Source organism: Chiloscyllium plagiosum, unplaced genomic scaffold (genome assembly GCF_037043375.1).
Source record: "Chiloscyllium plagiosum isolate Xiang-an unplaced genomic scaffold, Cpla_swu_hap1 HiC_scaffold_16, whole genome shotgun sequence".
NCBI lineage: Eukaryota > Metazoa > Chordata > Chondrichthyes > Orectolobiformes > Hemiscylliidae > Chiloscyllium > Chiloscyllium plagiosum.
In genome coordinates, this window is record NW_028270154.1 from 13,363,643 (window position 1) to 13,388,022 (window position 24,380).

The following is a 24,380-nucleotide window of genomic DNA, read 5'->3' on the forward strand; positions in this document are numbered from 1 at the left end:
TTTATGATTACATTAACTTTTTGTCCTCAAGGCTCTGGAGTGGAACTTGAACCCACCATGTTTTGATTCAGCAGAAAGATGCTATCCTCATTCCTGAAGCCTCATTCCTGATGAAGGACTTTTGCCTGAAACATCATTCTCCTGCTCCTTGGATGCTGCTTGACCCGCTGTGCTTTTCCAGCACCTTGAGAAAGATGCTATCCATTGAGGCTCCCTGGACACAGTCAGGCTTCTGTTGTAGAGTTCCTGTACTGAAACCTGAGCCAGTCAAGTCTCCAATATTCCACATAATTGGTGGGTCAGCCTAACCAATCATAAGGTCTGGTTGCATCTGTGGCGAGAGAAGCAGGGTGAAAACGTTGATGTAATATGACTTATTCTCTGAGGAAGTCATTGAACTCAATGTTAAATCGGTTCTTTCTCCACAGATGCAGCCAGACCTGCTGAGTTTCTCTAGCATTTTCTGTTTTTATTTTAGACTTGCAGCATCCACAGTATTTTGTTTTTATAACTCATCGTAAAATGGGTACATAAGCATAGTCCGTATAACTATGGACAAGCAGCCAAGAAATAGCTATTAAGGGGAAATTTGAATTCAATACATTTGGTTATTTGGGGGCTTTCACCAGAAAAACAAATATCCTGAAAAGCTCTCCAACCTATTTATAGAAAGAAACCAGCCTGGTCTGTAAATGTGTCTGTTATAGCACCTTCTGCTTGGCTCTTAATGTCCCCACTAGGGATAGGGTAATAATTGCTGCCAGAATATTCTCTGCATCCTGTAATCAAAAAGAAAAGCAATGAAGGATCTCCTGTGGCTTTTAATGATGCTGTGGGTGTAAATGCAGAGATCTATATTTTCTGAAGTTCACCAAAGCAGTAGAAACATGCAAACGTAAGCATGACAAGATGGTGAATATAAAAGATGAAAGCAGGACCAACACCCAAGAAATTCACTCTGCTATTTGTTGAGATCGTATCAGTTTTCCTGCCCTACCTTCCTATTCCTTGATTCCATGTTGTCCACAAAAATAACTATAAATGTACATCTTGGATTACTCAATGTCAGAGAATTCACAGCCTGCCAGGGTAGAGAATTCTTAAGATTCACAACCCTATAAGTGTAAATATTTCTCTTTATCTCTGATCTATGTGGACAACTTCTTATCCTGAGACCTTGTTCTAGGATAGGCCTGCAACCAGGCAAATAGGATCTTACTATCTATCTGTCAAAATCAGCAAAATTGTTATTTTTTCAATTGTCACTTCAAATTCTTCTAAACTCCAATTCTTTCTAAACTTGTGTTGCATTCTCTTCTAATAAATATGTGTATATATGTTTATATATATATGGAATCCAAATCTGAACACATTACTCAAAATACAATATTCGACTAGCAGTAGACAGCAGAGTTGCCAAGTGTGGAACCCAATAAGCTAACCCATCACAGAATCCAGGGAGTGTTCTTTGTTTAAAATTACCAAATGTCTGATCATGTGCCCTCGCATCAAGAAGTCAGTAACATGCTGATAGCCAACCACTTGCCCTTTCGACTGAAAGCCCCTCTCCATGACCTCTCATCAATCCAAGGTCTCTGTTGGTGTTCCACTAGCCACCATTTCTAGTGGTACTGACGGGTCAATGGAGAAATGTTGGTTTGCAGCCAGTTCTGGGATGGTGGAATCAATGCCTCAGGCTGTCTGATATCCCTGGGAAGGCTGTGTGCTTGCTAGTTAAGTGTTTGATGGGCATTTAATTCTGGTGCAGCATCCCCCAACATAGGCAAGGGCCAGCCAGCAAGCAGACTGCCCTTTCCAACAGGAAATTTTCTCAATGTGAGTTTGGAGAAGATTGCACCGATGGAATAAATACATGGGCAGATATGGATGTGGATTTCACATTTCACCCTCATTTTCTTTCTCAAGGGTAATAATTTTAACTTCTCCAATCTATCCTTACAACTGAAGTTCTTTATTTCTGGAACTATTTTCATGTTTTTATGTCAGTCTTAAAGTGCAACACTGAGAACTGGAAATGACACTCCAAATGAGGCCAAACTAGTGTTTTATACAAGTTCAATAAAGTATGCTTTGGCAGCCTCTCAATGTCTCCTGTTACATTCAGTCACAAACCCTCAGGTCCCTCTGCTTCCATCAGCCCCTTTTGTATAGCACCCCTTAGTTTATGTTGCCTTTCCATTGACCTACCAAAATGAATCACTCCTTAAAACGTATAACTTAATCTGCCAGCAGCCCTCCCACCCCATCAACTTTTTGAAGTTCTACATCGTTCTCCTGGCACTTTACAATGTTTCCAAATTTCGTATAATCGGCAAATTTTGAAAATTGTGACATGTACATCATATTCTAAATTACTTATATATAGCTGCAACACTAAGGGTCCGAACATTGAAGTTGAAACTTTATTGCTGGAACAGCACAGCAGGTCAGGCAGCATCCAGGGAACAGGAGATTCGACGTTTCGGGCACAGGCTCTTCTTCAGGAATGAGCAGAGAGTGTTCAGCAGGAGAAGATAAAAGGTAGGGAGGAGGGACTTGGAGGAGGGGAGTTGGAAATGTGATAGGTGGAAAGAGGTCAAGGTGAGGGTGATAGGTCAGAGTAGGGTGGAGGCGGAGAGGTCAAGAAGAAGACTGCAGGTCAGGAAGGCGGTGCCGGGCTGGAAGGATCCGGCTGAGACAAGGTGGGGGGAGGGGGGATGAAGAAACTGGTGAAGTCCAAGTTCATCCCCTGCGGTTGGAGGGTTCCCAGTCGGAAGATAAGACGCTCCTCCTCCGACCGTCGGGTTGTTGTGGTTTGGCGGTGGATGAGTCCAATGACCTGCATATCCTCGGTGGAGTGGGAGGGGGAGTTGAAATGCTGTGCCACAGGTTGGTTGGGTTGGTTCGTCCGGGTGGCCCAGAGGTGCTCCCTGAATCGCTCCGCAAGTAGGCGGCCTGTCTCCCCAATATAGAGGAGGCCACACCGGCTGCAGCGGATGCAGTAGATGATGTGGGTGGAGGTGCAGGTGAATCTGTGGCGGATATGGAAGTTTCCCTTGGGGCCTTGGAGAGAAGTGAGGGGGGAGGTGTGGGCGCAAGTGTTGCACCTCCTGCGGTTGCAAGGGAAGGTGCCGGGAGTGGTGGTTGGGTCGGTGGGGGGTGTGGATCTGACAAGGGAGTCGCGGAGGGAGTGGTCTCTACGGAAAGCTGATAGGGGAGGGGAGGGAAATATATCCTTGGTGCTGGGGTCTGTTTGGAGGTGGCGGAAGTGACGGCGGATGATGCGCTGTACATGGAGATTGGTGGGGTGGTAGGTGAGGACCAGTGGGGTTCTGTCCTGGTGGCGGTTGGAGGGGCGGGGCTCAAGGGCGGAGGAGCGGGAAGTGGAGGAGATGCGGTGGAGGGCACCGTCGACCACGTCGGGGGGGAAATTGCGGTCCTTGAAGAAGGAGGCCATCTGTGTTGTACGTATTTTGAACTGGTCCTCCTGGGAGCAGATGCGGCGGAGACGAAGGAATTGGGAGAATGGGATGGCGTTTTTACAGGGGGCAGGATGGGAGGAGGTGTAGTCCAGGTAGCTGTGGGAGTCGGTAGGTTTGTAGTAGATGTCCGTGTTGATTCGGTCGCCTGAGATTGAACCCTCCTTCAGTCCCAAATAGCATCCATTAGCCACCACGTTTCATGTACCTTATTTCTTTCTCACTCACCTACTTTTGGTGGTTCTAAAATTCTCATTACTTAAAAGGGTTTCTCTCGAATACCATATTTAGATTTTAGGACTATTTAAAATCTCTACTCAGCATCTCCCCACAAAGGGGAAAATTTCTCCCTCCAACTCATTCTTGGCTGTTGACTTTTTTTTTGTATTTCTGCCAAATAGACAAACAGCGACCACTTCGAAACAAGTTGAGAAATAAATATTACTGTGCTCGGAACAGGTCTCCGTGGTGATAGGATAGCCTGGAGGAAAGGCGAAGTCTCCGGTACAGTCAGCGCTCGCCAATTCCCCGTCGATGCTCGCAGTCCCCCTTTTCTTAGGAATTAAAGAGGTACGGGTGGAGTTGACCTCGGAGGGGAAAGCACGGAAGAGAAGGCTAGGCTTTGTGCTGAGTAACAGCTGCTGTGCGAGGGGCGGGGAGTGTGTCTATATAAGACCGGCACGCACCATTCGGTTACCCCTTGCCTTGGGTAGCGAGAAGAGGAAACACTTTCGAGACTCTGTATCAGTTTCTTGCTGCGACATCAGGACTTTTCCGACACAAAAGTAGCGAGTCTATTTTTTTTTATTCTCTGCCGCAGTGAACGGGCCAGTCTGTCGCACACCGTCCCATCGATTTCCGAGCCATGGCTTTTAACGTGAAGGCTTACCTGCTGGGGAAAGACGAAGTAAACCGGGAGATACGCCGCTTCACCGTCGACCATAGCGTCTCCACCAGCTTCGAGTATCTCTACAAGAAGGTGGCCGGCATCTTCCAGTCTCTCCGGTCCGAGAACTTTCAGATGTATTACAAAGGTAACTACTCCCTGATCCTTGCCCCACTCTTGGGGAGACTTGGAACTAAGTTTTGTGTCGCCAAATTTTCCGGATGGTGTTTTGAGTCCCTTCCAAAACGTATGCTCTTTTGAGTTAACTTGTATCTAAACGACACTTTAATGTGGTGGTCAGTAAATCTTGCGATTCTGCGGTAATTTATTTTAGCTGGTTGTGTGGTTGATATTTGCCACCGCTCGCTAAATGTCTTCCCTCACCTGCAGTTCACTTTTTTTGTTTTAAATTAGACTGGATTGAAACTGGGAAAACTGAAGGTTTCTGGCCCAGGTTTTCTCCGTCTCTGATCTAAAACAAAGCGAGCCTTCTTTCGGGTGAGCAAACTTGTTTTTGTTTTAAAAGCCCCATCTATCGGTCAGCCCTGACACCAGTGAAGAACGCGGAAATCCCCTCAGCAGACTTCCACCAACGCCAGCATCCCCTCCCCTGATAGACACTTCTCACAGTCTCCCTCTAAGACAACTGATTGTTTGCTGAGAATTTGTTTTGTTGTGTTTGGCACAGCGGAGAAAGGCTTTCTTTTCAGAACGATCGGCAGTGCTGAATATTTCTGACATTTTCAGTTATTTTATACTGTCTGGTTGATATTGTATATTTGATCCATTTTTTGAAATTAATGGGATGCGGGCGCCACAAGCTAAGGCAGCATTTATTGTTCACCTCTAATCCCTCTTGAGTACGGGGGAGTGCTCTGCTTTGTTAAACTGCTGCAGTCCGTGGCTGGAGTTAGATCCACCACCCTTTTAGGGAGGGACTTCCCAGGATTTTCACCTAGTCGCTGTAAAAGACTCGCAAACTTTAGAGCATTTGAATGGTCATTGGATAGTCATATTGACGAGAATGGAATAGTGTAAGATAGGTGGGCTTCAGATTGGTTCCACAGGTCGGCACAACATTGAGGGCTGATGGTCCTGTACTGCGCTGATATAGAGATGTACAGCATGGAAACAGACCCTTCGGTCCAACCTGTCTATGCCGACCAGATATCCCAAACCATTCTAGTCCCACCTGCCAGCACCCTGTCCATATCCCTCCAAACCCTTCCTATTCATAAACACATCCAAATGCCTCTTAAATGTTGCAATTGTACCAGCCTCCACCACATCCTCTGGCAGCTCATTCCATGTATGTACCACCCTCTGCGTGAAAAAGTTGCTCCTTGGGTCTCTTCTATATCTTTCCCCTCTCACCCTAAACCTATGCCCTTTAGTTCTGGACTCCCTGACCCCAGGGAAAAGAATTTGTCTATTTATCCTATCCATGCCCCTCCATAATTTTGTAAACCTCTATAAGGTCACCCCTCAGCTTCTGACACTCCAGGGAAAGCAGCCCCAGCCTGTTCAGCCTCTCCCTGTAGCTCAAATCCTCCAACCCTGGCAACATCCTTGTAAATTTTTTCTGAACCCTTTCAAGTTTCACAACATCTTTCCAATTGGAAGGAGACCAGAATTGCACGCAATATTCCAACAGTGGCCTAACCAATGTCCTGTACAGCCGCAGCATGACCTCCCAACTCCTGTACTCCATATTCTGATCAATAAAGGAAAGCATACCAAACGCCGCCTTCACTATCCTATCTACCTGCGACTCCACTTTCAAGGAGCTATGAACCTGCACTCCTAGGTCTCTTTGTTCAGCAACACTCTCTAGGACCTTGCCATTAAGTGTATAAGTCCTGCTAAGATTTGCTTTCCCAAAATGCAGCACCTCGCATTTATCTGAATTAAACTCCATCTGCCACTTCTCAGCCCATTGGCCCATCTGGTCCAGATCCTGTTGTAATCTGAGGTAACCCTCTTCACTGTCTACTACACCTCCAATTTTGGTGTCATCTGCAAACTTACTAACTGTACCTCTTATGCTCGTATCCAAATCATTTATGTAAATGACAAAAAGTAGAGGACCCAGCACCGATCCTTGTGGCACTCCACTGGTCACAGGCCTCCAGTCTGAAAAACAACCCTCCACCGCCAACCTCTGTCTTCTACCTTTGAGCCAGTTCTGTATCCAAATGGCTAGTTCTTCCTGTATTCAGTGAGATCTAACCTTGCTAATCATGTCTCCCATGGGGAACCTTGTCAAACGCCTTACTGAAGTCCATATAGATCACATCTACAGCTCTGCCCTCATCAATCTTCTTTATTACTACTTCAAAAAAACTCAATCAAGTGTGTGAGACATGATTTCCCACGCACAGAGCCATGTTGACTATCCCTAATCAGTCCTTGCCTTTCCAAATACATGTACATCCTGTCCCTCAGGATTCCCTCCAACGACTTGCCCACCACTGAGGTCAGGCTCACCGGTCTATAGTTTCCGGGCTTGTCTTTACCGCCCTTCCTAAACAGTGGCACCACGTTTGCCAAGCTCCAGTCTTTCAGCACCTCACCTGTGACTTTCGATGATACAAATATCTCAGCAAGAGGCTCAGCAATCACTTCTCTAGCTACCCACAGAATTCTAGGGTACACCTGATCAGGTCCTGGAGATTTATCCACCTTTAACCATTTCAAGACATCCAACACTTCCTCCTCTGTAATCTGGACAGTGTTTCCTGATGTCACCTTTGAATGGTCTTACTTTAGTTTATTTTAAAGTTATTTCTCTTATGGCCTCCACCGCAGGAAATAGTTTCTAATATTTCTGCTTTATTTTCTATTCATGCACTGTACTCAATGATTCTATGGCCGGAGAATCTAATTCTACCACCCGTTAAGATCAACATAACATTTAGCATCAGAGTTAGAGACGGCATAGAAACGGACCCTTCGGTCCAAATGGTCCATGCCCACCAGATATCATATATAAGTCTAGTCCCATTTGGCCCATATCCCTTTAAGCCCTTCCTGTTCATATACCCACCCAGATGCCTTTTAAATTTGTAATCATACCACCTCCATCAGTTCCTTTGGCAGCTCATTCCACACCTGCCTCTATGTGGAAAACATTGCCCCTTGGGTCCCTTTTAAATCTTTCCCCTTAAACCCGTGGGCTCCCCTACCCCAGGGAAAAGACCTTGTCTATTTACTCCATCCATGCCCCTCACAATTTTACAAACCTCTGTAAGATCACTCCTCAGCCTCTGACGCTCCAGGGAAACAGCCCCAATGTATTCCAGCCCCCAGCGCGCGCACGCACATACATACTGAAAACCTCTAACACGGCAACATCTTCAAATCTTTTCTACACCCTTCCATGTTTAACAACATCTTTCCTATTGGAGGGAGACTAGAATTGCACGCAATATTCCAATAGTGGCCTAACCAATGATCTGTACAGCTGCAAAATGATCTCCCAATTTGTATACATTATGCAACTACCAATAAAGACAAGCGTACCAAACACCACCTTCACTATCCTATCTTCTTTCACCTCACTTCCCCTCATATCGTGCTGATTTTTTTTCTGAAATATTTGACCTTTCATTATTATTGTTTCAACTCCACCAAGTTGGGATAAACCTTAACTTTTAAAAAATACATCTGGTTTTCCCTTTAGCATCTTTCTCTCTAAGGGTAATAATTGTGACATTGCTAATCTCTTCACGTAACTGAAGTGTTTTATCTCGGGTCTCGTTCTGATAAACGTACAATCTCCAAGGCATTGACTTACTGAATTTCTTAGTGTAGTGGGTAGAACTGCATACTGTACAAAAATACATACAGTACTATCTTCACCCATAAATGATTACTGTTATTAGAAAATGTTAAGCTGAAATCTCTTAAGGGTAAACTTGGTGTTATTTTTATATAAAGTAAATCCTCTATCTGTGAAATCACAAATTGTGAATTTGCCTATCCATGCCAACACAATAATAACAAAATCAACATTCCCAGGCAAAACTCATCTGTGATTATTTTTATCCATCTTAACCTATTTTACTGAGCTCTGCACTCATGAATTGCATCATACTCAGGGTCCTCAGTAACTGAACCCTTGCAGATACAGAGCAATGACTACTTTCCAGGGCTTTGGCAGTATGTCTGCCTCTCTAGTGGGAAGAACATTTCAGTAATTCATAGTTTCTTAGATCAGGGTGTTCTGGAACCCAACAAAAAGCAGGTTATACTAGAATTGCTGCTGTGAAATGGTACCGGATTAATTCACGATTAGAGTAAAAGTACATCTAAGTAGCAGTGATGACAATATGATTGAATTCCACATTCAGTTTGAAAGGGAGAATAGCTCTAAAAGACATGAATGATGAACTTCCTGAAGTGAACCTGGGTAACAGGATAGATGACAGATCAATAGAGAAGTAGTGATACTCATTTCAGAGGGCAAAAATCTGATAGATGAGTATAATATGGAAGATTATAAAGTTTTTCACCTTTTTCGCAGGAAAAATAATAAAGCGGTGTATTAGTTACATGGCGAATGACTGACAGACTGCAGAATTGAAATGCAGGGAGATCTTAGGTGTTCTTTTACACAAGTTACAAAATTAGCTGTGCAGGCACGGCAAGAAATCTAAGGTGAATGGGATGCTATCCTTCATTTATAAGAGTAAAACGTAAAAGTAAGGATATAATGCTTCAGATATACGGAGCATTGAGACCATGTGTCACATAATTTTTGCAGTATTGGTCTCCTCATTCGAGGAACATCATAAATACATTGGGAACAAATGAGAAGATGTTTACTAGATTGACATCTGGAATGTATAGGCTGCCTTCTAAGGAAAGGTTGCAAAGAATGAGTGACTTTCCACTTGAGTTGAGAGTGAGGGATGATTTGATTGAAGTCTAAAGATTTTATACAGACTTTGATAGGACACGGAGAGAATGTTCCCTTCTGTGGCCGAGTGCAGAATTAATAGGCTCTGATTATAAGTTAAGGGTTGTGCTTTTAGGACCGAAATGAGAAGGGCTTTTGTCTGAAAATTGTGCAAGTCTGAAACATTGTCAAAGAAGATTATTTACATTGAGACTGTCATTAGCAGAGAAGGATTTGGGGGTCCTCATGCAGAAATCACAAATAGCTAGCACAAACAAATGCAGCAGATAATAGGGAGGAGAAATGGAGTTTTGGCTTTTATTTCAAAGGGAATAGCGTATAAACATAAGTGATGCTCGTCTAAATGAGGCACCAGTTAGATTTGAATACTATGAATAGTTTGGTCACCTTACCAAAAATCCATACTCACATTGATATTCCAGAGAAGGTTCTTTGAAGTTAATTCTGCATAAGGAGGGGTTGTCGTGAGGAGAGATTGAGTAGGTTGGGCTTGCACTCATTGGAAGTTTAGAAGAATGAGAGAAGCCTTGATTGAAACGTACAAGATTCTTGGGGGACTTGACCGGATTAATGCAGAATGGTTATCTCCCTTGTGGGAGAGTCTAGAACCAAAGGGCTTAATCTCGGAATAAAGGGTCGTCCAATAAGGACAAACATGGGGAAGAATTTCTTGAGGGCTGTGGATCTGTGAAATACTGGACTTCTTTAATGTAGAGGGTTGTGAAAGTTGAATTATCATGTGTACTCAAGGCTGAGATTAACAGGTTTTTAATCAGTAAAGGAATCAAGGGTTATGGGGAGGAAAGAGGAATTGAGGATTATTGGAAACACAAACAAATTGCTGAAAAAGCTCTACACATCTGGAGTGAATTCTGAGTTAACGTTGTGGGTTATGTCATCAGATCAACCACCATCTTAATGAATGGCAGAGCATATGGGGCCAATTGCCTACCTTTGTTCACATGTCTCATGCCTTTTCTGTAAAGTTATGGAGTCAGGGTCTCTGACTATATGTAAGGTGGAAGTAGATAGAATTTAAAGCAATTGGAGTAATTGGGAATGTGGAATTCAAAACAGAAACCAATCAGCTGTGATCATATATTGAATGGCCAAACAGGCTGTAAGGATTGTATATGGCGCTGGAAAAGCACAGCCAGTCAGTCGCAGCTGAGGTGCAGGCAAGTCAGCGTTTCGAGTATATGCTCTTCATCAGGAATGTTGGTGGGGGGAGGAGCAGAGGTGGGTGTGCAAGGGGGCTGAGATATAAATGGATGGAGTGGGGCTGGGGGCAAGGCATCTGGGAATGCAGTAGGAGGATAAAGGTGGGGGGGTTTATAGGTGGGAAGGAAGATGGACCGTAGGACAGTTCAAGAGGGCGGTGCCGAGTTGGAGGGTTAGATTTGGGATAAGGTGGGTGAAGTCAGCATCGATGTCATGTGGTTAGAGAGTCCCAAGGTGGAAGATGAGGTGTTGTTCTTCCAGATGTCAACTGGCCAGGATTTGGCAGTGGAGGAGACCCAAGACTTGCATGTCCTTGGCGGAGTGGGAAGGGGAGTTGAAATGATCAGCCACAGGGTGGTGGGGTTGTTTAGTGCATGTCCCAGTGAGAATGCGTATAGGGTATGAGCAGGTAGGGAAAGAGTTAAGTTTTGAGTTTCGTGAAACAAGAGGTTCAGTTGAGCATGACTCAGATCAGATAAGAACTTGCAGTTAACAGTGGGGTGCAGGAGGCAAGGATAATGGCTTAACAAGGTGGACAAGCATTCACTGTACAGCCATTTAACAACATTGGAAGTGAGTTTTGAGAACGATATTGGAAGCTTTCAGTATGTAAAGTCAGTTAATAAGGATAAGAACATTCATTGTGTAACAGCACATGGCTTAAGTTTTGCTATTGACCCTCGTTGATTGTAACAGTCACCTAATCAATATGTAGCTGCCTTATCTGGATGCTCCTCCCTGTAAGTGACTGTATAATTCATTAAGAATCTGCTGTTCGAGAGAAGACCAAGAACTCTTGTCTGCGTACGTGGGCAATTGTTTCTCTCCCTCCAGGGCACGGAATAAAGATGAAGGAGGTAAATCTATACTGTGTCTGAGTGTTTTGCGTCAACTGATACAGGGATAGGGAAATGGGACACTGGAAATGTTCTCTGAAACGTTCTGCAACTTGGCACCATCCTCTTGAACTGTCCTACCTGTCCATCTTCCCTCCTACCTATCTGCTCTGACCCATCTCCTTCACCCTCTCGCCTTCATCCACCTATTGCGTTCCTTGCTACCTCCCTCCCCTCTCCAGCCCCACCCCTTCCCACTTATCCCTTGCTTCCCCGCCCCCGACCACACCATTCCTGATGAAGACCTTATGCCTGAAACATCGACTCTCCTGTTCCTCGGATGCTGCTTGACCGGCTGTGCTTTTCCAGCGCCACACTTTTTCACTCTGATCTCTTGCGTCTGCAGTCCCCACTTTTTCTCTAAGGACTGAATGACCTATTTCAATTTCTAACTTGTATGGTGCTGCTCCTTTCAGATGTCAGTCTTTATTAGTATTCTCTCAATTAAGGCCTGTTTAAATTCTATTTCAGGATCTGAACAAATAAATGGTGGTGACACTTGATGTATTGCTGTAGGGAGTGCTACATCATTGCTGTTGCTGCCCTTTAGGATAACTTTTGCATAATATTGCTTCCAATTTGACTGTGGCATACAAGATTCGTTTGACACCACCTCAGCATGAGTTAAGATGGAAGTTTCCCCCATGATTTATTAAATGGGGAGGTAGGCTGAAGGGGTCAAATTGCCTCTTCCTAATCCTATTTATAAAAGGTTTTACTATACTAACTGATCTAATTTGGAAAAGGTGACAGATATTTGCCATGAGATATTTAAACTGTGACATTTGATATCTACAAGACTCCTTTATTTTAAGATTCGATTTCAGGCATAACATGCCTGCAAACGACATCAATGAGTCAGATTGGGTTCATTGTCAGAAGGGTTCACAGTGTCTTCAAACTGCAAAATAAACCATTATCTCTTCTATAGTACAAAAACTTTTCAAGAGTTGGCATTTTCCTAGAGCTCTAGTTATTTTTTTCCCCAAGTCAAGGAATGATGGGTGAATAGTGAGAGTTAGGTGCTGCCTTCTGACTCCTGGAATCAACCTCCCATACATGAATGCTGAGGATTTACAACCCTCTGAATGAAGGCATTTCTCCTGAGCTCAGTCCTAATCCTGAGACAATAACCCATGGTTCCCAGCCAAGATAAAATAATGGCTTCTCTGCGTCTACCCTTGTCAAACTGTCTCAGCATATTGCGTTTCAATGAAATTCCTTTTCATTCATCTAAACACCACAAAGAATAGACTTTTCAACACAATCTCTCCTCATGGGACAAATGTCTTATCCAGGAATGAATCTTCATTGCACCCCTTCTAAAGCAGGTATATCCTTCATTGGAGGGCAAAACTGTGCCCAGTTCTCCCATGTAGGCTCTCGCTTAAATCCTTATAATTGCACTGAGTTTCCTCTGCTGCCACTCCCTAGCTGTAAAAGTTAACATTTGCCTTCCTGATTTGTTGGTGTTGTTAAATCTATTTATTAACTCTTAGAGTCTGAGTTGAAACTGCAAGCTGAAAATGTTTTTTTTCCCCAGATGAGGAAGGAGACATGATTGCATTCTCCAGTGATGAAGAGCTCATGATGGCTTTGTCCTTCCTTAAGGAGGGGACCTTTTACATCTACATCAAAGGTAAGACTATTGGTTGCTCTTTGTTTAAAAAATCAGACTATTAGCTGCATGCCATATTGCCACTGGGTGTAAATGTATGTGCCACAAAGTACAGTGTTTATAGTGAATTGTTTAATCATGGGCAGCACTTGGTATTAGCAGAGGTTTAAATATCTCCTAAAATCGAAGTTGCTTTGTGTTTTCATTCCCTGTTACACATTGGTATCAGTACTGTAAATGAATCTCATTTCAGAAAATATTGTTAATTGGATACAGCTGTACTTCAAAGCATTTTGTAAAGCAGTTTGTGATGTTGTGTAAACAAACTGCTTTCCATTCAGTCATTTAATGCTAAATAAAGATCTCTCTACTATAAAGGTTGCAAAATTCTAATGAGTGGGATTACATCACATTTCTCTTTATTGTAAACTAATTTAATTTAGACAATGGACAACCTAAAACAACTTTCCAGCCCCTTTCCCCTTGTCAATTCTATATGTAATCATGAATCTAAAGCAGTGCTCCACAAATGTTTCTTTTTGGCTGTTACTCTTATTCAGATTTGGCAACGTTTTGAATGCTTGTACAGGAAGTTGCTTTCTTAATTATCTAATGACCAGCCTTAAATTATTATTACAGATAATATGAGTATACTGTTCATGATCTGGTTTTGTTGGAGCATAAGCACTTTAAAGTTGGGAGAAATGGGTGACCAGTTCAAGATTTAACAAACGTTAAAGCGACAATACTTTGTTTCGGTCAGCAGCTTCTCCACTAACTCGTGTATTCAGCAGTCCCCTTTTTTCCCCAGTTGTCTGTGCCTGTAAAATACAATTTTAACGACAGGCAGACAGCAGCTGACACAATTGATGTGGATTTCCCAGCACTGGGTGGATCTGATGCTCCACTTGGAAAGACGACTGCTTCTAATGAGTGCTATTATTTTGTTTGCAAAGGATGAGGTTCTGTATTGAGCCACATTGCAAGTCCAAATGAAATTCCTAAGTTTGTTGTTAATAAAGTACTTGGTAAAATTATTTACTAAGTGCTGTCTGCATGCCCTGGAAACCAATGTTGTACAGCATGAGGAGAAAAATTGTTTCTTGGAATATGGTTATCACTGACAAAATGTACTCCAGCAAGTCACCAAGGCTACACCTGCAACCTTCTCTTCTAGAAGAGCAAGGCTCAGGCACACGGGAGCATCATTTCCAAGTAACCTGCTGTCCTAACTTGAAGTGTATCAGCTGGTCCTCTAATTTTCATGGATCAAGATCCTGGAACTCCCTAATGCAGTGGAAATATCAGATTTGGCACCACACTGATTTCAGCTGTTCAAGGAGCTAATTCACCATTGCCTTCTCCAGCTCATTTGGAATGGCAATAAATACCGGCTTTGCTGGCAATGTACACTTTTCTTGAATGAAATGAGTAAACGAAAATAATGTCACACATTTATTTCCATGTCCCTAAATAGCCTGAGAGAGTGCTGGTGGCTACCACCTTGAAGGATTAGTTTGATATAAATGTATGTTATGTGAAATAACTTCAGTGGTCGGTTTAAAGTCAACCATGTTGGTGTATCAAAGGATTTGCCGATAGGTCCATATTGGATTGGCATGCCTGGCTTCCTGCCCTTGGGGATGTCAGTGAGCCAGTTGGTCTTTTAAGACAGTCTTAATGTTGTCTTCACCTTTTTACTAGGACCACTGTTCAGATTTCAGATGTCCTGAAACTGAATTCAGATGCTCAGGCATTGGATTATTTTTCAGGCTAGCCCAGTACAAGTAATATAATTTTATTAGCAACATTTGATGTAATCGGGGATTTCAGATTTTGTGAATTGAAAGAGATTTAGTTACTCTTTTTCTTAAAATCAGGGTTGCTAGCAGATAACAATCAATATACAAAGGTGCAGTCTGGCTGTTACTAATAAGTCTTTGATTCCAAGTTGATTTGCAAGCATTACATCATTGCTTGAGCTATATATCTGTGTTCCCAAGGAAATATTTTCTAGACTTTCCTCGCAATGACAAATGTTTTCTTTCTACTCTTAATTTTTACAACCCTAGAAAAGAAGGAGTGCAGACATGGCCAGGAGAAAGCTGGGGCAATTCACCCAAACGTTGTCTGTGATGCCTGCAATGGCCCTGTGATTGGACCTCGCTACAAGTGCACTGTCTGCCCTGACTATGATCTGTGTGGTGGCTGCAAGGGGAAAGGATTCCACAATGAACATGAGATGCTGCTCCTGCAGACTCCTCAATTCTTCCATCCATTCGAGGTGAGACTGTCTACTCAGTAAGTAAATCTGATTCTTTCAAAAACCAAAACAGCCATTTACCATCCCTTGGACACAGTATTCCTCAGGCTGCAATAAAGTCTGAGTGATTTGTTTGAGGGCCCCAAATCTGCTTTTTTAGTTTGACAGCAAAAATTATCACCAATTGCATGCCATGTTTTGAATTTTAAGACAATCTAGTGGCTTCATAATCAATTTTCCTGAACCAAATACCTTTTCAGATGTTCTAAAATTGACAAGTTCATATGCTAGATAAAGCTGTGCTATATCTTTGTGTAAATCACTGGTTAGGGGTGGGGGGGAGGAATCTTACAAGATGGAGGAAAAGGCTGAAGAATTGGGACTAATTAAGTGGCTTTCAAAGTGCTGCTGCATCTGCACTGTAACATCACATGATGGCAAGTATCAGCGATTTGCTTTTTGTTTGGGCTAAAGAATGAGTAAATGTGCACAAGTTCTTATTCTTTTGGGAGATCCATTCAGATTATTTGTATGGTTTCTAGTGAGAGGATTGTTTGGGTGTGGTAATGTTGACTCTCAACATGACTGTTTGTTTATTTATTAAGCTACCAATGGTGCTGGAGCAGAACCGACTTGTGAAACCAGTAGGTGTTGCCACCATAAATGTACTTGAAAGTATATTTCTTATTGGCTAATTTCAAGCTGCCTTGTCAGTGAGCACTAAAGGTTTGGTTCATCTTCACCTTTCCAGTTAAGTAGCATAGTCCGAGGAAAGGAGACTCAAAATCTTTACAAGACAATATCTGTGCTGGCTTACGCCAATGCTATTCTTTGTCCCAATCTCTTTCCCCAAAGCTTTGCAAACTTTCTTCTTGTTTTAACAGTTACTGTTGAGTTTGGGCACTGCATTCCAAATCATTCTAACTCACTGTCTTTGGGAGTGGAGGAGAATTTATTTTTATATATAGAGACAATGTAAGAATGAGAAGCAGAAGTAGGGAATTCAGCCCCTCAAGCCTGCTCCACTTGATCATAGTTGATCTCATCTTGATTTCAACGCCACTTTTCTCCCTGCTTCCCATAGTCTTTCAGCTCACTACTAATTAAAGATTGTGCTGTCTCCTCCAATTTTATTTGGTGTCTTAATCTCTACCATAGCTTGAGGTAATGAATTTCACAGATTCATGATCCTTTGAGTGTGTGTGAGAGAGAGAGAGAGAATTTCTCCTCCTCTCTCTTTTTTTAAATCTAATACCCTTTTATCATATAACTATAACCTGAAATATCCTATATCTACATTGTCAATGCCCTTAGTGATGAATTAGATCTCCCCTATTCTTCTAAATGCTGGAGAGTATAGGCTAGACTGCTCAATCTCTCTTCATAAAACAAGCCCTTCATCACTGGTATCAATCTAATTAATCTCCTCTGAATTGCATCCAATGCAAACTGCATTCTTCCTCTGGTAACAAGAGTAAAATATTTTATATGCAGATCTCTAGGTGCAGTCACACTAATGTTCTGATGCTTTTGCCAATTATTTGAAATTTGTCTTTGGATACCAGCATTTCCACTGGAAGGCCCAGAAAGATTTGACAACAATGTTCCGAATCTAAGGTATCTGTGAGGAAACTTTTTTTTTTTCCTTGGATAATATGTCACTTAACTGCAATGGTTCATGTGCTGCTGTTTCTAATTATGTATAATTGGGTCACGTTGCAGTTAGCCAAAAGGCTGGTTTTGTGTTAGTCATCACCCATCAGACAATGCACTGTTGCTCACTTCTTATCTATCCTTTTTTAATAATACTCACTCACTTTAACAGTTTTGTTCCTTCTCATGTTCCAAGTAGCGGTTTCCCCGAGGGATGTGGCACCACAAGAGAAATGGAGGTCTGTGTCACTGGGCCATGGCACAACAAGAATCCTTTGCTCAGGCTGCAGCTTGCTCTGGTAGACAGCAGTCAGCAGCTGCAAAGACTACTCCAACTGAACAAGGTAAGTTGGTTCTTGTCAGTTGCCAAGGTGTAGAATTCCAGATAATTAATCTTTGTACCTCAGGTACTCTGTCCAGCTATAGCAGAGGTACAGTGCAGATTAGATTGTTTTTTTAAAGTTACAATGTACTGTAACTGGATTTATCAGGGAGGAAGTGTGTCAGTTCTATGGAAAAGCTGGGACTGTCATTGGAACAGAACGAGAGATTTGACAGAGCTGTTCAAAGTTTGATGGTTTTGATTTGAGGAGGTCAGTAACCAGAGGGCATAGTTTCAATACAGTTGGCAACAAAACTAGAGGGAAAATGAGGAACATTTTGGTTTATTTAAGAGACCTTTTGAAACAGACTCAGTCCCAATGAGATTCTTTCTTCAACTATAGTACTGAATTATTCAGCTTTTTTTCATGTCACCCATAAAGGTGTGGGTTAGGGATGGAAAAGTTTTTTTTGTGAACTTCTGCTTAAAATTTTTTTTAAAACGTTGTTGAAATAAAGCTGGAGGAGAAACTATGGCATGGTGGTGAATGTCTCCTGTGGCTGACCATATTTATCTTGCAGCTACAGGTTCTGGGAGTCAGAAACAGGATAAGAATGTGGCCTATCTGAAGAATGTGGGACGGAATGTAGCTGCAATGCTCAGCCCTTTGGGTAAGTTTAGAAACTTCTGGTTCTGTCCCCAGTCTCTTGGTTTAAGAACCTTGTGTTTTATGTGCGAATGGACCCTCCCAGCACTCGCTGTGCTCTTAACCCATAGACCTCATGATGGGGGAAGCGATATGTCTTTAAGTGCTGGCAAACATCTCACAATGTGGGAATCTCAACTGTAATGCCCGCACCACTACCTTACTAACTTTTGGGCAACAGAAACTCTCTCAACTTGGGAGACTGCTGTCTGCAGTCACTGATTTTGTAATTTTTTTTTTGCCTTCATAAGGAGTAGCTCTCCCAATAATACCAAGAGGAACCTTTTTTTTGAGAGTCAAGTTATCATTTTTTACCTCTTTTATCACAATCTCCTCTTCTAGCAAATAAAAACACACCACCTTTCTTGGTGGAGGAGCAGGACAATCCTTAAGCATTCCACCTAACATGGAGCTCTGTAAGTTTGTTAATGGATACTATGTGCCTGAGCATGTAAAAACATCTTTTTACAAATTACTTTTATAATTACATTTAGCATTGAAACAGTCCAATTGGTTGATGCTCAAAACAAATTACCGTCTGCATTTAACCTTATCAATGTGTTATATTTATTTTGCCTTTCTGGGGATGGGATAACTTTAACTGCATCCATACTATTCATCTCAACCCTTCCCTGTCATAGCAAATTCACCATTCTCTTGGTAAAGTGGTTCTTTTGGATTTATTGGTAATGAACTTTTATTGTGTGTGTGTGTGTGTGTGTGTGTGGTTCAGGCATGTTTCGATTTGATTTCTGCCTTCTCACCCTTCATTCTTAGGGACAGGATAATGGCAATCTGCCACTGACAGCACCAAGATAAAAGCTCGGGACCATGACACTAGGACCCGCCTGTGGCAGAGTTCACATACCTTTCTATAACAGGGTCAGCCTGGTGAGACCTCCATAGAATCAGTTCCCTGATTGGGACTGTTAATCTAGTTCCATCAAAGAGCTGTTGTTGACAGACAGAAACAACAGAGTTCCTCTTTGCTCTGAGGAAGCCAGACCAATGTTAACGAATAGGTGTATGTAAATAAAGGGTGACTTGGTGATGGGATACCAACCTCTGGAGTTATTTCACTTTCCATCGTTTTTTAGTCTTGGCACCTACTTCTAGGCGTTCCCACAAAAGGAAACATTTTGTCTATATCTAGCCCAGCAAACCCATTCATCATTTTGAAGACTGCTATCACCTCTCTGCTTTTTGTGCCCCTAATCTAATATTTCCTTATGGATGTAATATTTACATTGTTATTTCAGTAAATCATTTTCTTATACTGTCTATGGTGCTTCTAAATCCATATTTTTAACATCAGAATCAGAAGTTGGTCTCTTGTATTGCAGGTATTGATGTTGATATTGACGTGGAGCACAGGGGCCAACGCTTTAAAGCTACTGAGTGTCCAATGGAGAGTCAGCCCAGCTCTACAGGTAACAGTGTGCATTCTGGTCCACCATCTGCTGACAAGACCAAGACCAGAACAACTCCCAGCTCCAATCAGGAGCAGAATGAGACTGTGTTCATGGATGTGAACCAGACTGCCACAAATCAGGGTTCCTTTGAGACGTTCACCCCTAACCATGTGCATTCCAAGGTAAAGGAAGTGACTTTACTTAGTTGTTTTTGAAAATAAACTCTCAGTTTTTTTTAAAGCTTCCATATTTTCACGCTGAGAGTATTTAATATTTATTCTTGAAATGTGGTGTCACTGGCAAGGTCGGGAGTCATTGTATATCCTGAGATATGCCAAGACATGGTAGTGGTTAACCACTGCTGTGGGAGGATAAGCATTGGAGGGAAATAGTGACTAGTACTGCTCACATAACCTGAGTTTTCTTTTCATTTCGCATTCAGTAGTGCAGAAAATCCTGAGGCCAAAAGAGTCCATGTATGAGAAAATAAATGTTGACTTCCAAGTTTGCAGAGTACCTTTCAAACTGAACCAGCTGTTTCACATGGCTTGCTACTGTAATGATATAGCTTTCCATTGTTCCACAATCCACCTTATTAAAAGGCTCAAACATTTTAACATACACTCCCCATCCCTAATTATGGATCTGGCCCTTTTTTACATTTTCACTGCTGACCTCAAGTGAAATTAGCCTAGTGTTATTCAGACATGCAATGTTCATCCTAACAGGATCATTCTCAGATCCTCATAAAGCCCTTTGCTGTAATTTGCAATCATAATGGCAAGACTAAACTCCTCCTTAATTCCAACATTGACCTAGCATCTTTTAAGGAAGGAAATCTGATATCCTTACTAGGTTTGGCTGATTTGGGACTCTAGACCCCACAGTAATGTGGTTGACTCTTAACTGCCTCTTGGGCAATTAGGAATGGGTAATAATGCTGCCCTAGCAAGTGTCGCCCACATCCCATCAACAAATATAAGCAAAATTGGCATCAGTTCTTTGGGATGTCCCAAGGGGTTGAAAGTGTCATAGACTTTTTTTTTAAAATCCATTATATCTTGAATGATGAAATTAGGCCAACTGAAAACTCGTGTTGGCCAATATTTTGTTCACAATGGACAACACATTTTTAAAAAAATTGACATTGCATTTTTTTATTATTATTATGCAATCTTTACAAATAAGCAACTGCCTTGTTTTCGACATTAGAAAACAAGACTACATTTGTTTTTCCTTTTCTTTTTGTTTTTAAAAAATGGATGCGAAGGGCTTTATACCTTAATGTCAATGAAAGGTACAGTATAAATGCAATTCTATTTTTCTCATTTACTTTTCTGATCTAGATTGGAAATTTTTGTCTTCATTTCAAGAACATCTATATCTAAAGTAGTCATGATGTGGAGGTGCTGGTGTTGGTCTGGGTTGGACAAAGTCAAAAATCGCAACACCAGGTGATAGTCCAACAGGTTTATTTGAAACCACAAGCTTTTGGAGCCTTGCTCCTCCTTCAAGTAGTTAGTGAGAGATGGTAGATCAGTGTCAGATATATTCTCTGTCACTAGATACCTTGAGGAGCAAGGCTCCAAAAGCTTGTGGTTTCAAATAAACCTGTTAGACTATCACCTGGTGTTGTGTGATCAAAAGTAGTGACCCAAGTGCTCCTTTTGGCTAAAATCAATTAAATTTAAACCCTTCCAAGTGCAACGTAGATACCTTTTTTGGGTTGGGTGGTTTCATAATGATGCCTAAGTTGAACTATTATGGAAGCATCATTATCTATCTTAATGACTTTGTTTCAGACCAAGTGTTAATTAATGACTTCTTAAAAACAAATGTTTGTTTAAGAGTTAGGAAGTTAACTTTTAAAGATAACAGTTTCTGCTCTTGTAGAACTCTAATTTAATAACATCCCAGGTTTAAAAGTACAAAGTTACATTAAAAATTCCCTTTTAACAGACACCCAGTGTTGATAGTAATATTGATGAGGAATGGACTCATCTGTCAGACAAAGGGGTCGATCCATCAACTGGTGAACTGCAGTCAATGGAGCAACTTCGTTTGCAGGATCATGAGGAAGGGCAGCCCTTAATCCAGCAACAAAATTTAACTTCCTGTGACTTGGGACCTACTGGATTGAGAGAAGCAGCTCTGTACCCTCATCTTCCACAGGGTAAGTGGAGAGTTCCTAAGAATCAGGCAGTGAAGTCAATAGGAAATACTAAAAATATTTAGTAGCTCTGACAGCATGTGTAAAGAACTAAAATGTACTGTTTCTTTCATGATCTGCTTTGCTTTTGCATTTTGTCCTTGCATGCTTTTTGTGCTTAGATACTCGAACTTTGATTCCACATCCTTTCTCCCTCCTTCACCACCCCAACATGTAGTTCTGTAATTATGCCTGGGGAATTCTGTCCTAAAATAAAGACAGCTATTTAATTGCCAGCTATAGTTGGCAAGCTATAAAGATCCCGAGTTTCAAGCTTGTTCTATGGGGAATTCATTAATTTCAAAGTCAATTGTGAAACTACTTCAAATTTTGACAAGATCCTGATTTTTAAGCTTGACCTTATGAACCCTGAAGAAGGGCTTATGCCCGAAACGTCGATTCTCCTGTTCCCTGGATGCTGCCTGACCTGCTGCGCATTTCCAGCTCTGATCTCCAGCATCTGCAGACCTCACTTTCTCCTTATGAACCCTATACAGATCTTGTGGCTAACCTTGTCCCTAATTTCTGGGTCTGGGTAGTGAGTGAAATCAGTTGGTCCTTACAGCACTCTTGTGCTGTAGTGCCTCTATCCCTACCTCCTGAGCCACAAGGTCAAGGTTCAAGTCTCACCTTCTCCAGAGACATGTAAAAACTTTTCTGAAGTGATTTAAAAAAAAATCAATTAAACAGACCATTCAGCATTGAGCCTGTTCCACTATTCATGAATTAATCCATCCATAAAATGATAACTGATCTGCTAGTTTTTTTTTCTTTGCAATTCCTTTGGATTCATTCTGGATTCCAAATGTTTCTCTCTCTCAACACTCTGCCAGAATTACAGAGTAATTACTAATCACTCTAGCACTTATTTATTTTATTCCAGGGATGAGGGCATCACTGACTCAGCCATTATTTGATTACCCCAATTGTTGAGACTCTCTCTATTGCTGTGGGTCTGGAGGCACAGGTAGAGCAGACTGTGAAGATGGCAATTTCCCTCCCTATAGTATATCAATGAACCAGATGGCTTTTTCTCGCAGTTGGTCTAGACTTTTTTTGTTGTTGTTCAATCTCCTCTGTTCCCCATCCCGCCCCGGTCATTGACTACCTTGTCCTTTTGTTGCTCCTGCCTGTGTCTCCTCTTCAGTTCTGATGAATGTTCACTGAACTGAAATATTACTGTACAAGCGATTGAGATTTTTCTAGCTTTTGTTTGTACTACAGGTGCTGGAAATCCTGAACTATTTTACACTTTTTTTGTATGTAAATCTTGCTGTCCCATTAATGTCTCCTGTATTATTCAACTTTAACCATTCTTGTAGTATTGTTTGGGTCAAGAGGTTATTTGAGAGGATTCTGAGGTAACACTTGTTTCCTTCCAGATGCAGAACCATGCCTGATAGAAGCCCTTTCACAAATGCTGTCCATGGGATTTCATGATGAGGGAGGATGGTTGACTCGGCTCTTGCAGACCAAGCAGTGTGACATTGGAGCAGCGCTGGATGCTATGCAACCTGCAAAGGGGCCAGTTTGCCAATAAATCACTTTGAAGCAGAAAAAAAATCAATCAGCAACATTTTTCTCTTTACAATGTTATTGGATTGCTGCTTTTCTCAATGAATTATTATCCCATTTAATTGCACCTTCTGTACAATTCTACTTTTAGAATGCTTTATAAGGGCTGAGTAGGTTCTTGGTGGCTGCTATTTTATTTCACACCTATATTTTCCCAGGATTGGGAAAGAATTCCAGCAACTTAGTTTTGGTAGCTCATTTTTCTGTAAATTACTTTTAGCCCCCTGTTGGTTTATAAAATCCTCCACACATGAATTAAACTTGGAGTATGGGTTACTTCACTGCATATTTTTTTAAATATACTGTATTTGTGTTTGATCAAAGACTGGGTCCATTTCTCTTTGAACTTGGGGATGTATGCAATAGAAGCAACATACTTTGACGAATTGATGAAAGTTGCTATGACAGTCTTAGTTACATCCTAAACTATCAATCAAGCATAGGTACAACAGCTGAATTTATTTTTGAAAAACACAAAACATCGATACTTGTGAATGTGTAGTTGGGACCAAAAAATATTCTAGTGCTCATGGAGGAAAGTGAGAATGGACAGTTAATTGCTTCATTAATAATTTCAAAAGTACTTCCTAGAAAACTATGGCCACAGTTTACTGAGTTTCCCCCATTACACTCAACACAGCAAGTATGAAGCTGTAATGTGGTGAAACACAATTGGCTACAATATCAACAAGATATGACACTGCAGTCTCAATAGGGACTGAACACCAGATGTTAAAAGGGGGTAACCACAAAACATGGTTCCATCACAACTGCCATAAATTCAACTGCCTGGGCCGTAAGCCTTCTGATCTCCATTGGTCAACAATAATGTGGGGAAGTAGTTTAAAATTTCTGGGTGCAGTCAAAGGAATTATTGTCAGGCCAAATACAATCTTTTGAAGAGAATTAGCACTAGATGAAATTAGAGATACTGACATTTTATCCAAGTATTGTCAGTGAAAGTATGTTGACTTAAATTTGAATTTTTAAATACTGAACTTTTATTTTTCTTGACTTCTCTCTCCTCCCCCACTTGCACCATGTGATTTGTGTTGTATAAGCTCTGTTTGGTTTCAGAATATCTCAGCCCCCAAGTAGAAAGCACTTTAAAATGTTATAACTGAGCATTAGAAATTTAATCTGTACTTTGTTATTCTCTGCAATAAAAACTGCATTTTAAAATGCACTAAGGCATTGAATTTTTTTACTGAAAAAAATT

The 24,380-nt window shown here is 41.6% G+C and overlaps 1 protein-coding gene across 1 annotated transcript; it reads left to right on the forward strand.

Moving 5' to 3' along the window:
• Positions 1 to 4,143: 4,143 nt before the first annotated feature.
• sqstm1 (sequestosome 1) lies at positions 4,144 to 24,347 on the forward strand. The gene is made up of 8 exons (XM_087995131.1): positions 4,144 to 4,513; positions 12,947 to 13,042; positions 15,094 to 15,305; positions 17,137 to 17,281; positions 17,841 to 17,930; positions 19,309 to 19,559; positions 21,337 to 21,550; positions 22,969 to 24,347. Exons 1-8 carry the CDS (start codon positions 4,345 to 4,347, stop codon positions 23,124 to 23,126), a joined length of 1,335 nt encoding a protein of 444 aa, XP_087851257.1. The 5' UTR covers positions 4,144 to 4,344; the 3' UTR covers positions 23,127 to 24,347.
• Positions 24,348 to 24,380: the final 33 nt, after the last annotated feature.